General features: G+C 40.3%; 1 protein-coding gene across 7 annotated transcripts in view; it reads right to left on the bottom strand.

The window, feature by feature from the left end:
* Positions 1–751: 751 nt before the first annotated feature.
* Positions 752–14464, bottom strand: part of FAM114A1 (family with sequence similarity 114 member A1) — a 50050-nt gene continuing 36337 nt past the window's right edge. For 6 of the 7 annotated variants that reach the window (XM_083630487.1, XM_083630484.1, XM_083630483.1 and 3 more), the window contains 7 exons: positions 13622–13745; positions 12506–12591; positions 11603–11779; positions 10453–10592; positions 8769–8841; positions 4492–4545; positions 752–2443 (listed from right to left, as the gene is read on the bottom strand). In XM_083630487.1, coding sequence (XP_083486613.1) covers positions 2342–2443; positions 4492–4545; positions 8769–8841; positions 10453–10592; positions 11603–11779; positions 12506–12591; positions 13622–13745 — 756 coding nt within the window. In that variant the 3' untranslated portion in view covers positions 752–2341. The remainder of the gene's footprint in view (positions 2444–4491; positions 4546–8768; positions 8842–10452; positions 10593–11602; positions 11780–12505; positions 12592–13621; positions 13746–14464) is intronic. The other variant, XM_083630485.1, reaches the window with a different exon arrangement.

Below are 14464 nucleotides of genomic sequence, written 5' to 3'. Positions count from 1 at the left end.
ATTTCTTTTATGGCAGCGCTCTGGCAAAAAATCCTTCACAGATTTGTCTGTGCCAATGAAAAACATGCCCTGGTGCTATATCGGGGGGGGGATGCTTTCCCTTCCTTCATCACCTTTCAAGAATCTGAAGACATAAAATAAATGAGTATTGAAGCCACATATTCGGATGAAAGTTCAACAGCTTGGAGACACAAATTAGTTTCCCAGATGGAAAAAGTTATTAGAAGTTAATGACAGAGGCAAACTCAGTTTGGAAACATATGATAGTATATGGGCAGATAGAACTGGAGAAGTGCTTTTGTGCTTACACTGAAGTGGTGAATTTATTTGGATTCCTGGCAAGGCTGGCCCTTTCTTCCTCCCCAAAATCACTGTATAGCAGAAAAGTATGCAGAAGCTTTTGTGAGTCCTTCCATTTGTCTACTAAGCTAAAAGAAATGATCTCACTTCTTAAATACTGCTGAGGAATGTGAAGGATCTGAAGCTGCTGGCTTGAAGATAATTTACAGTAAGGATCTGGAAGCTTTCTGCCTTTATCTAACTAGCCCTGCCCATTTCAAATTGTGAGGGAGAAAGAGGATTCTCCAAGTTGTCTTTAATTACAGTCAACAATGCTGTATCTGTTCTCTGTACAGAACGCTATCTTACAAGAGAAATGTCTTTTGATAATCTCTTATCAGAATTTGCCGGCAAGAAAAGTAGAGAAAAAAGCAGATACAACTTTTACAATATTCTGAATGTAGTTAGTTACTGGATGCAAACATTGTTTTTAGCTTTATTGATGTTTATATTAGTTGATAAAACATGAAAGGAGAATCCCATATGCAGGATGCAATAAGCACTACACATCACAAGAGATTTTTTTTAAAAAAAATTGTCTGTGAATTTTAGCAACATAAAATCTTAACATACTGCTTCTGATGTAAAATATCAATTTTTAGAAATGATTATATGCACATACTTTTCAGGGGAGAAAATGACATTTGTCAATAAGTTGGGTAGGTGAGGACTCAAGCAAACAATCTGCCCTTGGACCTTTTTTTTTTTTAAAAAAAGGTCGTGTTTAACAAAATGATAGCTCATTATTCAATTGGATTAATGGAAGGCACCATACTTGCTAGTAAGTTTAGTTTTCTGAATAGCCTCGTCTAAACCAGAGACTGGACTTCTACCATAAATAATGCACTGGTTTGGCATATGACAGCAGCACTCCACTTTGAGGCAGCAAACACTATCGCTGTGTCTACAGTAGTGATAAATCACAATTTTCCACAAAGACCCTGAAGTCAATAGTAATGGCAGAGTAGCATGTGGAAATTGGTTGACTTCACTGCTTAGTGCCGTTGCGAATTGTCAGTGTGCTTATTTTGCACACATTCATGCCTTAATTGAATTTTCAGACAGCACATTTTGCATTTCATTGTTTGACCCCACTGTCAACCTTTTCTGTCATCTAAACACCATCACATATCTGATGAAGTAGTATATAGTCCATTAAAGCTTATGCTATAATAAATTTGTCAATCTTTACAGTGCCGCTGTCATTTCTGCAGCAACAAACTAGCATGGCTACCCTTCTAAAAAGCACTTACACATTGGAGATTGCCACTGGGGAGAAGCAGCAGTAGAAAGCTTGGACCAGACCAGGAAGTGCAGACAATTTCATGATGCATTCTGCACAATGGTTGTCATACAAGCATGAATGGATGCTATCATTGATTCATGCTGGCCTCTGAATGAATCAGCAATCTAAATGACGAGGTTGTGACTTTGTATCTATGAAAGAAGCACTGCCATTAGTTCATGATTCCGTTAAGGCAAGAAAACTTATGTTACATTTAAGCTACATGAAACTGTTGGTATGGGAAAAGTGCCGTTGAACTTAAATAAGGAGATGCTGCCTCACCTTCATGCATGCAGAGAACAGCTACCCTACTAGGTGCTGAATCCCCAGACTACTTAGTTTGGAGTGTAACAAACTGTGCCTCAGTTCTTTACACTGATTTTGGATCAGGAGACTTCATTCTGGCACCCTGGGCAAACAGGCCAGTGCAAATGTTTCAAAATGGGATGCAAGTTAGTACAGCAATATCCCAAAATGAAGTTCAACCAATAAAACAGAAATAAACACGTTTTACCTTAAATTAATACAAGGAATATGACAGTTTCCACCCCATTATGAAACTGTATGTTTAAATAGGTTTACCTAAATACAAGAGTATTACTCATTCTGCATGTGCAAAATTGCATTTAGTGTCTTTTAAAGGCATCAGACATATTTTTGAACTGTAAACACAACCAAGAGATTATTGGGCTGATGGTTCTTTTAAATGCAGAGTGGTCATTGTAGTGTTTTTGAACAGTCATTCTGGAGATGAGAGATCTGGAGAACTGGAAGCAATAACTGGAAAGCATCTTGGATGTAAGTGGTGCTGTTACAACCCTAATGAGGAAAGAAAATGTATGTTAATACTGCAGTGTATTTCATATTGCAGTGCCTTTCAACCCCACTTATCTTGAAATCAGTGTAGCCTGCTTCCAGCTTGGCGGGGAGATACATGCATTATGCACTGCCGCAGGAAGCACATAATATGATGATGCCATAAACATATCCACATGGGAAATCTAATCTGGATGAGGCTCCAAAGCACATGCACACAGTTATTTGAACATGTGTACATGTGTATGTGACATTACGTATTTGCTTAAGGAACACTGCCATTTGCTGCAAAATAATTGGGTAGGTTTTCTTCTTCAGAAAACAGTGTGAGGGAAATAATATGGATGAGGACTGGTTTGTGGCTCGGGAAATTCCAACCATTTCTCCGCAATGTCACAGTCCGAATCCAAATTCCTTTCCCAGAGCAAGTAATATCTGTGGAGGAGAACACTTATGGGCACAACTCCTCACTCCCGTGGCCATTTTCGGGAAATGACAGAGGTCAAGCTGGTTAATCCCTCCTCCCCCTGTGCCACAGCTCTGATACAAATCCCTACCCTACACCAGCAGGGACATTTTGAAGAAGAAAAGTATGCTGAGAGTGCTGTTCAACTAACTGTTACTCAGACTTGATCTACTGAAATTAATGAACATGATAACGTAAGTTTCATTAATTTCAGTGTGGCTACTTTGAGTAACACTTAGTTGAATAAAGGTAAAGGTAAAGGGACCCCTGACCATTAGGTCCAGTCGTGACCGACTCTGGGGTTGTGGCGCTCATCTCGCTTTACTGGCCGAGAGAGCCGGCGTACAGCTTCCGGGTTATGTGGCCAGCATGACTAAGCCACTTCTGGCAAACCAGAGCAGCGCACTGGAAACGCCGTTTACCTTCCCGCCGGAGCGGTACCTATTTATCTACTTGAACTTTGACATGCTTTTGAACTGCTAGGTTGGCAGGAGCAGGGACCGAGCAACGGGAGCTCACCCCTTCGCGGGGATTCGAACTGCTGACCTTCTGATTGGCAAGTCCTAGGCTCTGTGGTTTAACCCACAGCACCAACCGCGTCCCCACTTAGTTGAATACCACCCTTTAATTACTAGGAATGCTGCCCATCTGAATAATAAACTCCTGAGTCACAGACAGACAAAACAACAAAGCCTTCAAAACAGAGCACAGAAAGTAGGTACAAAGGATTGTCTTGCTTACTAGCCAATCCTACCCAAGAATGTGCAGATACATGTCCTACATTGTAGACGCTCCTGCAGTTGACACAGTAGCTGGCTGATGGCCATTTCCTAGCAACAACCAATATTGAATTACAGCCAGGGGAATACAATTTATATATATAAAATGGAAACATTTCCATTTGGAACTTCTAGCAATGGAAAAGCCAGTTATCTGCTGTCTGAATTCTGAGAGTACCAACATTTGTAGGGAACCATAGATTTCTAGAGGCAAAATAATGCAAAAGGCCCTTACAGTGCAATCATGGTTTCACATGGAATTTCAAATTCCTTTGCATACCACCCTGAAATTCATTTCTAGATGAAGATTGATTTATAAATTTTAACATGAATAAATAGGTGCAGCCTACTGAGAACCTTGCCTATGCAAGCTCCATTGAACTGAATGGCATGTCCTCCAGCACTCATCTTAGTTCAGAGATTATATCTAGTGATTTATGAACAGCAGAAACTTTATTAAGGTTCAGAGTCTATTTCTAGGCATTTTTTTTTAATGGAAAGCAAAGCTACCTTACTGAACTAACTGTAAATTGTCCAGCAAGCTCTTTCCCATGCATTATGTTAAGAGGTAGGAAGAAGGGTTTCACCCGTGTCTTACAAATGTTCCTAGAAAACGTAGCACGACTGTTATGGCTAAGCTCTCACAGATGAGTGATTAAAGCACAATGATACTGTTTATGAAATGGCACGGAATTACAGTGATAACCATTACTTTTTATGGTTCTTCATAGGGACATAAATGTATGCTAGCTTCATTTGAAACAGACAGCAAAGTGGTTCCTTATGTAAAATAGTGGCACACTTACCTCTAATAGTACGCTGTTGACCATTGGGTTAAGGACTTCGGCTTTTTTGTCACTCTGCTCAGATGAAAACACAGGCAAGGTTTAATGCTAGGGACACATCGAGAAAGATGTAATAAAACATTTCTTTGCTTTAGTAATACATTTGTTTTGAAGAGTGAGATTCTGAAGGTGCTGGCTTACTGTATAAACAAAATATGCACATGTTCAGTGTCAAATACAAAATACCATTTTCATTGATGCAAAAATACAGAAAGGGTGTTTTTTTTTAAAGATTAGACAAAAATATGCTAGAGGCTTTGTGAAGACAGTGGAACAAGTCCGAGGAATTCAGCCTTGCTTAAATCCTGGCGATATTCAGCAATCTCAGCTGGTCTTCAACACAACCAACTTTCTTTGGATCCCAGAAAGCGAGCTGTATTTATTTTTCCAATGGTGAGGTTGTGGATAGAAATTGCTTCATCAGTCTCTTTCCCACTCTTCCTCTCTGGCCCACTGCTGGTAGTCTCCCTCCTTTAAACCCAGCAGTGGGGCAATGGTGTTCACCTGACCTCCTGATAGCCGACTGGCTGCTGCTTACCAGGAAGGAGAGAGGCAGAGCAGCAGGGAGGTTGATGTGACGAAAATGCACCAAGAGGAGCGTAGGATTAGCTCTGGTAGTACCGCTTCAATTTCCCTTCATTTGTACCCCATGCTACCCCAAACCACCACCCACCACTGTTCAAATCTCCACAATTGTTTCTTGTTTACTCCCAGATCCAGCACAAGTTCCTTGTCCTTACTTTCGAAAGATGTGGCCTCATCCTGTTGCTACATCTTGTGCTGGGCACTGCCTTCCAGAACACCTACCTGGTGACATCTGCCTCCCTTCAAATCTACCTTGTCCATGATGGAACACCCTGCGGAATGCCATCCCATCAGATGTCAAGGAGATAAAGAACAACACAACTCTTTGAAGACATCTTAAGGCAGTCCTGATTCAGGAAGTTTTTAATGTTTGATGTTATATTAAGTTTTTATATGTGTTGAAAGCCGCCCAGAGTGGCTGGGGCAACCCACCCAGATGGGCGGGGTAAAAAAAATAAAAATATTATTAAAATAATATTATAAAGTCTTATTTTTCATCCCGTACTGAAACTAAGGCTAAATATGTGTGAATGGAACACATATTCTTTTCATTTACATTCCCACCAGTTCTTTTCCCCTTTATCTATTCTTTTCCCTAGTCAAATTTTAAGCCCCTCAGGGTTCAGATCTATATTTTTATCATTATTCTATAAAGCACCATGCACAGCAATAGTGTTAAGCAAATATTATTATTACTACTGCTGCTGCTGTTATGATGATTATTACTAAAAATAATGCCAGCCCCAAAGAGATTGTAAAAAGAGATGGGGGGGGGGGGGAGAGAGCCCTGAAATAATAAAAACAACAATACTGTTTCGAAGTCAGTAATTAAAAAAACCCAATACCCATCCCCTTGTTTATTTCAGCATATACAAGCCCCTGAAACATAAAGAAATGATTGCCTGTTAAACAATATTGATTTATATAATCAATAGTTAGTGCAAACACTGTGAAGGAGATCTATAGCGATAAAGAATAAAAATATTTATTGTTTCTCAATAACTGCTGTCTTGAAGTGAGAAGGACAGAGTTACAATGTGGTTATTAAATGACAGCATTGTTTAGCAGTTGTGTGGAGATGCTATTAATCTGGGGAGCCTCATCTGCTCTAAATCTACATAATGGTTTATATGGTCCTCTTGCAGTTATTCCTTGGCCTTGCTATCTGACTTAAAATTAGTTCAGTAAGAGTGATCACATCTGTAAACAACCACCGCCAACAGTTTTGGCCTCAGTTGTATACAGGGCCTTCCCTACCATTGGGCAATGTGAGGTGGCCACCTCAAGTAGCAAATGCTGGGGATCAGGGAGTGGTGGTAAGATGTTGAAGGACAGAGGAGCGTTTGCCATGTGAACTGCCCACCACCCTCTAAGCCAGCCTTCTGCTCTCAGATGCAGTAAATGCTGCTGCCCCATTGCCAGTGTTGAAGTAATAAAGCTGCAACTCTGGTTGCTATATACAGGTGAAACTCGAAAAATTAGAATATTGTGGAAAAGTTCATTTATTTCAGTAATTCAACTTAAGAGGTGAAACTAACATATGAGATAGACTCATGACATGCAAAGCAAGATATTTGTTATAATTGTGGTGATCATGGCATACAGCTGATGAAACCCCCAAATTAACCATCTCAGAAAATTAGAATATTAAATGAAATCAGCAAAACGAGGACTGCAGATAGAGCAATATTGGACCTCTGAGAAGTAGAAGCATGCATATGTACTCAGTACTTGGTTTGGGCCCCTTTTGCATCAATTACTGCCTCAATGCGGCGTGGCATGGATGCTATCAGCCTGTGGCACTGCTGAGGAAACTTCAATAGCAGCCTTCAGCTCTTCTGCATTGCTCAGTCTCATGTCTCTCATCTTTCTCTTGGCAATGCCCCATAGATTCTCTATGGGGTTCAGATCAGGTGAGTTTGCTGGCCAATCAAGCACAGTAATCCCAAAGTACCAGGTTTTGGTACTTTTGGCAGTGTGGGCAGGTGCCAAAGTCCTGCTGCAAAATGAAGTCAGCATCCCCATAAAGCTCATCTGCGGAAGGAAGCATGAAGTGCTCCAAAATCTCCTGGTAGACGGCTGCATTGACCCTGGACTTAATAAAGAACAGTGGACCAACGGCAGCTGATAACATGGCTCCCCAAATCAACACAGACTGTGGAAACTTCACACTGGACTTCAAGCATCTGGCATTGTGTGCCTCCCCATTCTTCCTCCAGACTCTGGGTTCTTGGTTTCCAAATGAGATGCAAAAGCTGCTCTCATCAGAAAAGAGATTTGGGGAGCCATGTCATCAGCTGGTGTTGGTCCAGTGTGCTTGGACAATGAGGCAGCAGCATTTACTGCTTTTCCACAATATTCTAATTTTTCGAGTTTCACCTGTATGGAATAGGAGAGATGCCATCCTGTCCTTTGCAGTCCCAGCTGTATGTCTGGTTATGAATGTGGTAATGGCATTAATTTCAATGTGACCAAGGTGGATCTCTACTCACTTTACATTAAAATTCAAATACTGATATCTCAGTACAAAATATATGTACACCTGTAAAATGTGCATCACTCGGTGTCTTTCAGAGGGCTAGTAAACATACGCTCTTACTAGAGAGGAAATTTCACATTAAAAGGCACATTCACATCAGAAAGATGTTGCCCAACTTCCAGGGCTAAAGCTTTTGCTGCTCAGCACCAACTTCCAGTCTGGTAGCATAGCTATATATGGACTTGTTTGCTATGAACACATAGCAAGTCAGAGCTGAATCTCTTTTAAATTATGTGATCAAGCAAAACTGTTGAAGTGCAGAGGCACCAAGGTCAAAACTAAAAGTCATGTAAGATGCCTGGTTCTGAAGTTGGATCAGATTAATATTTCACGCTGGATTTTTGGGTTTGGTATAAATATTTATCAAGACTGCCTCGGAGAAATATGATAAAACACGGGGAGAAAATGCAGAAATAGACAAATTCCTGTAACTTGCCACCAGCATAAATTATTCAGAGTGAAAGCAATATGATTAAATTATGTTATTTTAAAAGAAACTCTGAAAAGATGCTTGCTGATGCAAGGGAGATGAAAATGGCTCACAGGAGTCTTGTTTAAAATTCTACCATCAAACAAAAATGAAGCATGTTGAAATTCTGCACTGGAATTACTATTTTTTAAATAAAAGTTTCCCTGCTTTGCTTTTCATCTTTTTGAGAGATAGTCCCTTTCAAGCACTAATATGTTCAAAATCGTGTTGATATTCCAGACATGATCTATCTTTAGTTGCAGTCTTGGATGTTTGCATTTCTCAGGGTTCCCCCACCCCCCATTCCAGAAGAACCTGTTCTTTTTTCAATCCATTCCCTGGGCTCATCTTCTTGTCTTGTCCCATAATATCTATCACAATCTAGGGCTCATTCACACTTTGCTTGCCCAGCACCTAGAGACCACAGAAAATGAAGACCTAGAACTTGGGCAAACATAGTAGAGGACATAGTTAAAATAGATCCCCAAGCATTTTTTATGCTTATGGCTCCGTGGTGAAATTCAATAATCAATGGAAATAGGATTTCTGTGTACCTGCTTTCTGGTTCTTTCACTCAACCAAGGAAGAAGACTTCAACACATTAAAAAGTGACTTGTAAATGAATAAAACTGCATAATAACTTACCCCAACTGAAGTTAAGAAATCAGCAAAATTTTTCGACAGGGAAGAAACTTCATTACACATTGTACTTGTTAAACTGTTAAAGAAACAAAGAAAATATCACTAATACATTTATTTCACTACAGCACAGATGAATTAACTGCTACTGCTGTAATCAATATATGCACCATGTTACATCTCTATAAGAGTACTGTACTGTCAAGGGCTTACCAACATAAACATGTTTATTGCTACTGAAACAATAGCGGTAATAGCAACATCATTTATGCAGTAGGAGAAATGTTATACTGAGTCTAAAAGGCTTAAAATTTCTGCAATGGTACACAAGAGTTGCTTGCAGAAACTTCCAGATGCAATCCCTGCAATCTCCAGACAGGACTGGGAAACACCCCTGTCTGAAACTCTGGTGATCCATTGCCAATCACTCTAGACCAGGGTTTTCCAAACTTGGGTCTCCAGCTGTTTTTGGACTACAACTCCCATCATCCTTAGCTAGCAAGACCAGTGGTCATGGATGATGGGAACTGTAGTCCAAAAACAGCTGGAGATGCAAGTTTGGGAAACACTGCTCTAGACAACACTTAGCTAAACACACCCACCCACCCACCCACCAATGGTCTAACTTGGTACAAGGCAGTTTCCTTTGTTCTTAGATTTGAAATGAATGGCAGCTTATGCAAGAAGGCATTCTAGGGGCATTCTCATACTGCTATGACAATGCAAGTACGTAGATAAATAGACACTACTGTGGCGGGAAGGTAAACAGAGTTTTCGTGTGCTCTGGATTCCATCATCCCATAGTCACCTTTGACTGGACTTAACCATCCAGTACACTGAAAAGCAAAACTCTTTGAAGAAGGTTAGAAGAGCCTCTTAACAGAATTTTGAGCATCTAAGCAATTTCCGTTCTTAGGATTCTATTAGGTTTCCTGGTCAATCTAAGGATACTCTTTTGAGTACAGTGGTACCTCGCAAGACGAATGCCTCAGAAGACGAAAAACTTGCAAGACGAAAGAGTTTTTCGTTTTTTGAGTTGCTTCGCAAGACGATTTTCCCTATGGGCTTGCTTCGCAAGATGAAAACGTCTTGCGAGTTTGTTTCCTTTTTTTAAAAAAACCGCTTGAAGAGGTGCAGTTGCGACTGACCGTGCTTCGCAAGACGAAAAACATCGCAAGACGAAAAGACTCGCGGAACGAATTAATTTCGTCTTGCGAGGCACCACTGTATCTTCCTTGATGAGACTAATAAATCTATTACCAAACAGGTGGCAAAAACAGCTGAATGTTGCCACATCTCTGTCCTGATATGATTGTTAGTTTCTAGATTGTCAGTGTTAATTGATTCATTTCATGATGTGATTTGGTATTTTATAGTTTTTGTACTTTCTATTAGTTATTACTTTCTAACAAACAATTGATTGAATTCCTAGGATTGTTTGGATTTCCTGACATCTGGCAGATCCAAGGACTTGGGTACGTGATTCAGAGATGTGCTGCACCAGCAGAAATGTGTTTCAAATAGGATTTGCCACCTGCAGCACCTGCAAAACTCCTTCACCAATGATGCAGTAATGGAAGTATTCTTGCAGCACAAAGACAAAACAATACTGAATGTCATCTTCTGCAAGGAGCAGCATTCAATAAGCACTGCACACACATTGAAAGAATCAGAATGGCAATATATTCACTTTGTTAGAACTTTTGCTTGATCCAAGGCAGGCTTCTCAACTTCTTGTCCGTGAAGGATTAATTCTGCTAATTTGTGGAGCTGTTCAATACAACGGGCTGTTACTTCGGCAAGGCTTTCAATAGACAACATGTAAATTTCCTGGAAAGAAAAACAAAAGGCTCAGGATGATGAATTGCATTGTTCAACGAAGAAAAGGAGGAGGGGAGAAGGGAGTGGTGGGAAATACCATAGGAAAAAGGAAGTCAGGTCCTACCTTGGTTTGCAGAATTTCCATGTGTACGCATTTTAGAAAGGTCCAACTACCACTGTTTGGTGCAGCCTTCCTCAACCTGGTGCCCTCCAGAAGTTTTGGACTACTACTCCATTGACCCCAGTCAGCACAGCTTGTAGGAGTTGTAGTCCAAAACATCTGGAAGGGACATTTCAAATGGATCCGCATGTGCCTTGCAATGTGAATGTGCACAGGACGCACACCTAACTCTTACCTGTATGTGCATTAAGTCTGCTATGTTCATGAACCTTCCTTGCTGATTTGTGGAAAATGTATTTTAATCCCACTTACTTAAGTCCATAATAGGCACAGTTTTTCAAGCTAAATGTGATGGATGTGACCCAGCTGATTTGAAATCATATTCAGATGGGACAGAGACAGTTTTCATTCCTGGAAATAGTCAAACTATATATCACACAGATACAACTTAATCAGTACTATGGTTAGGTAAAAGGTAAAGGGGCCCCTGACCATTAGGTCCAGTCGTGACCGACTCTGGGGTTGCGGTGCTCATCTCGCTTTATTGGCCAAGGGAGCCGGCGTACAGCTTCTGGGTCACGTGGCCAGCATGACTAAGCCGCTTCTGGCAAACCAGAGCAGCACACGGAAACGCCGTTTACCTTCCCGTTGGAGCGGTACCTATTTATCTACTTGCACTTTGATGTGCTTTCGAACTGCTAGGTTGGCAGGAGCAGGGACCGAGGAACGGGAGCTCACCCTGTCGAGGGGATTCTAACCGCCGACCTTCTGATTGGCAAGTCCTAGGCTCTGTGGTTTAACCCACAGTGCCACCTGCGTCCCTTAGTACTATGGTTATTTACATGTAATAACAAAATATGATGATAGGCAGTCAAACTGAAACCTGCTCTTCTCTCACCTCTACAGTTTTGTTCTTTGTTTCTTCTGTGTCTCCAGATTCACCTGTTTGAGGCTTTTCTTCACCTTCTTGGTTCGCTTCATCTACTTTCGTTTTCTCTTCTCTGTTCTCTTCCATTTTTTCTCTAGATTCGGGGAGTCTAGCTTCTTCCAGGTAATCATAAGCTTTCTTTCTAGCCTGCAAAAGAATCAGAACAAAAGAGAATCTAGCATGAAGAATGACTTGCTCTTTCAATATGCATTAGAATGACATATTTTGAGTACTGTATGAAAGAGGCTGCCTGATTTTTTTTACTGGCAAAAACTGTCTCCTGGAAGTATGAAACTACGGCATCCATTGTTTTAGCAGTGCATGAATATTTCTGCAAGTGTTTGTACAAGCATTCGCAGAACAATGCTAGTGGCTATTTTCCTTCCTTCATTGTTTTGAACATCTTTCACATCCCCAAACGTCTCACCATTCTTGCTTGATTTCACCCCTCGTTATTACCTGCATAATTTTGAATAAAGAATTTGGGTTTGCTTGACTTGGACTTTTTGGGCCTCAAACATTAGCAGTTTTATGTCACATTCTGAAGAAGCAGTCTGTAAGGATTCACAAACTTGAAATGTGCAATTAAGATATCTTTTTCTAAGAAATCCTATTTTCTGGATGTGAACAATATGTGGACATATTAATTACAGTGCAGGCAGATAACCTCTTTTTCCAATTATGTTCGGTTTAACTCATAATTCTTCATTACAACTCTCTCTGCTTATAGCCACCAAAGCTGCAATTGCACTACTGCTCTGCCTCCTAGTGTGCTACACTAGCTATTTAAAACTAGTATGCTCCCAAGTTTTGCACCGTGTTGGTGAAGAAGGGCAGAATCCTTTTTCCCCAAAGGCAAACAAAGTCACTCACCTTGTTAAGTTTGTCAGGAGTGGCAGCAACATGTAATTCAAAGAGCAATTCTGTAAGCATGGTCACAAACTCATCTCCTGCATCTGCTGCAAAAGTAAAAGGGAAACAAGAAAAAACGCCCCTTGAAATATTTTGATAGTTATATTCCGTCCCCAAAAAACATGAATCCTATTTTTTTATAAAGGCATTTCTTCTTGCTCTCTTCCTTAAATCTTAGCAAATAAGTAAGTTTCCTCATCACATTATTCTACCTTCTAAGCCATTATTCAATAGATGTAGTTTCCACTTTCCACTTGGAAGCAATTTCAGTTCTTGTCGTAAGTAATAGATTGGTTACCAGTTTTCTATTTTCCTGTCTTACAACATTTCTGATATAGCTTTATATAGAGAGAGTGGCACCAACCCAGCTATAAGCATGAGGCATTGGCTTCTTAACTGTCAGGTGCTGCTCGCACTGGGGAATAAATGGCTGCCCCAAGGCCCCCAAGATGATGTGAAAGCCCTTGAGATGACTTCTCAGTAGCAAATGAGGGGAGCACTTGCCAGTTAAGAAGGACTGCCTCGCGCCTGACATGGGGGTTGGGCAACATCAGAATGTGCCTAGATCTAACCCATCAGCGAGTTGCTGCTGATCTGATCTATAATTCCTAGTTTTGCTATTCCTAACCCTAGAGACTGCTAACAGTTGGATTATTTTGATTGTTGTTAGCCGCCCTGAGCCAAGCTTCGGCTGAGGAGGGCGGGATATAAATAAAATTTATTATTATTATTATTATTATTAGTAGTAGTAGTAGTAGTAGTAGTATTAACAGTGGGTACAGTCTTCTACTAAGGCATGTATGCATGTGTAAGTCTCTTTGATTTTGTGCCGCATATATTCTTTATGATAATGTTTTACCCTTTTTGAGTGTGTTTTTTTAAAAAAACAATCAAGTGGTATATGATTTTATGAAACAAACAAATAAATATTGACTTGGACACCAGTATCTTCAGTGGGAAGGTTTTTCAGAAACATCACTTTGAGGATTAGGTCATTCATAACTGATTTAATTGTTTTTAATTAAACATGTAGACTCCTCTATAACACATGTGCTGCACTGACAATTCTGAAGCTACCTTTCTTTCCTTCGTTGTCTTCATTTTCTGACTCTTCTGGAAGAAAGACTGCTTTAATAGCAATTAAAGCATCTTTTGTTTTTTCCAATTCCTCTCCTTCAAGGGATGTTAAATATGATTGTATCTAAAAGAAGAATAAATAAATAAATAAACACACACACACACACACACACACACACACACACGGGCCTGAGCATTTCAGTGTATCTGCAGCACATAATGTGCAAGAAAAATGGAGCAAGACAGTTTCAGTGTCCTGTTGCATCTGTCAGCCCTATTCTGCGCTGAAAAACAATTTGTACCATACATCCAACTGCGTCTACATCATCCATACCATTGGCCAACCTAAACTGTTGCACTAATACAACACTGTGGGACTGTCTTCAATGGCAATGTGATACCGACTGTAGCATTACATAGCATAGTGCTGGAGTAATGGAACATGAGAAGGAGTTAATTTCCTTCATGAGCACAAATCAACCTATGGATGAGCTAATCACAGGTACAAGGTCCGCCAAGCCAGTTACTATGGCAATGGCTCAGTGCCCTGACCATATCTGTAATTAACGCATTTCAGCTCAGTAGTCTGCAGTTGTTCTATCTGTCTGTTAGTCAGTTAGCCAGTCAGTGTTACTGGTCCAGTGTTGTATCTTGAATTGTGTCTTGAACTTATTTAGAGCAATAGAGATGCTTTGTACTTGTATGTATCTATATCTGCAAAAGCCTACAAGCTGCATATATCTACATCCAGAAATGTTTTACTTATTTATTGGAAGCAATGAGCACAGCTGTTAGAAATATAGGGGGAATGCAGTGTTGGTGGCTGTGGGGCACAATGTACCA

The sequence above is a fragment of the Podarcis filfolensis genome (genome assembly GCF_964270895.1).
Source record: "Podarcis filfolensis genome assembly, chromosome: 9".
NCBI classification, from domain to species: Eukaryota; Metazoa; Chordata; class Lepidosauria; order Squamata; family Lacertidae; genus Podarcis; species Podarcis filfolensis.
The sequence above is the reverse complement of the archived record's forward strand: the minus strand, read 5'-3'. Positions and strand labels throughout refer to the sequence as shown.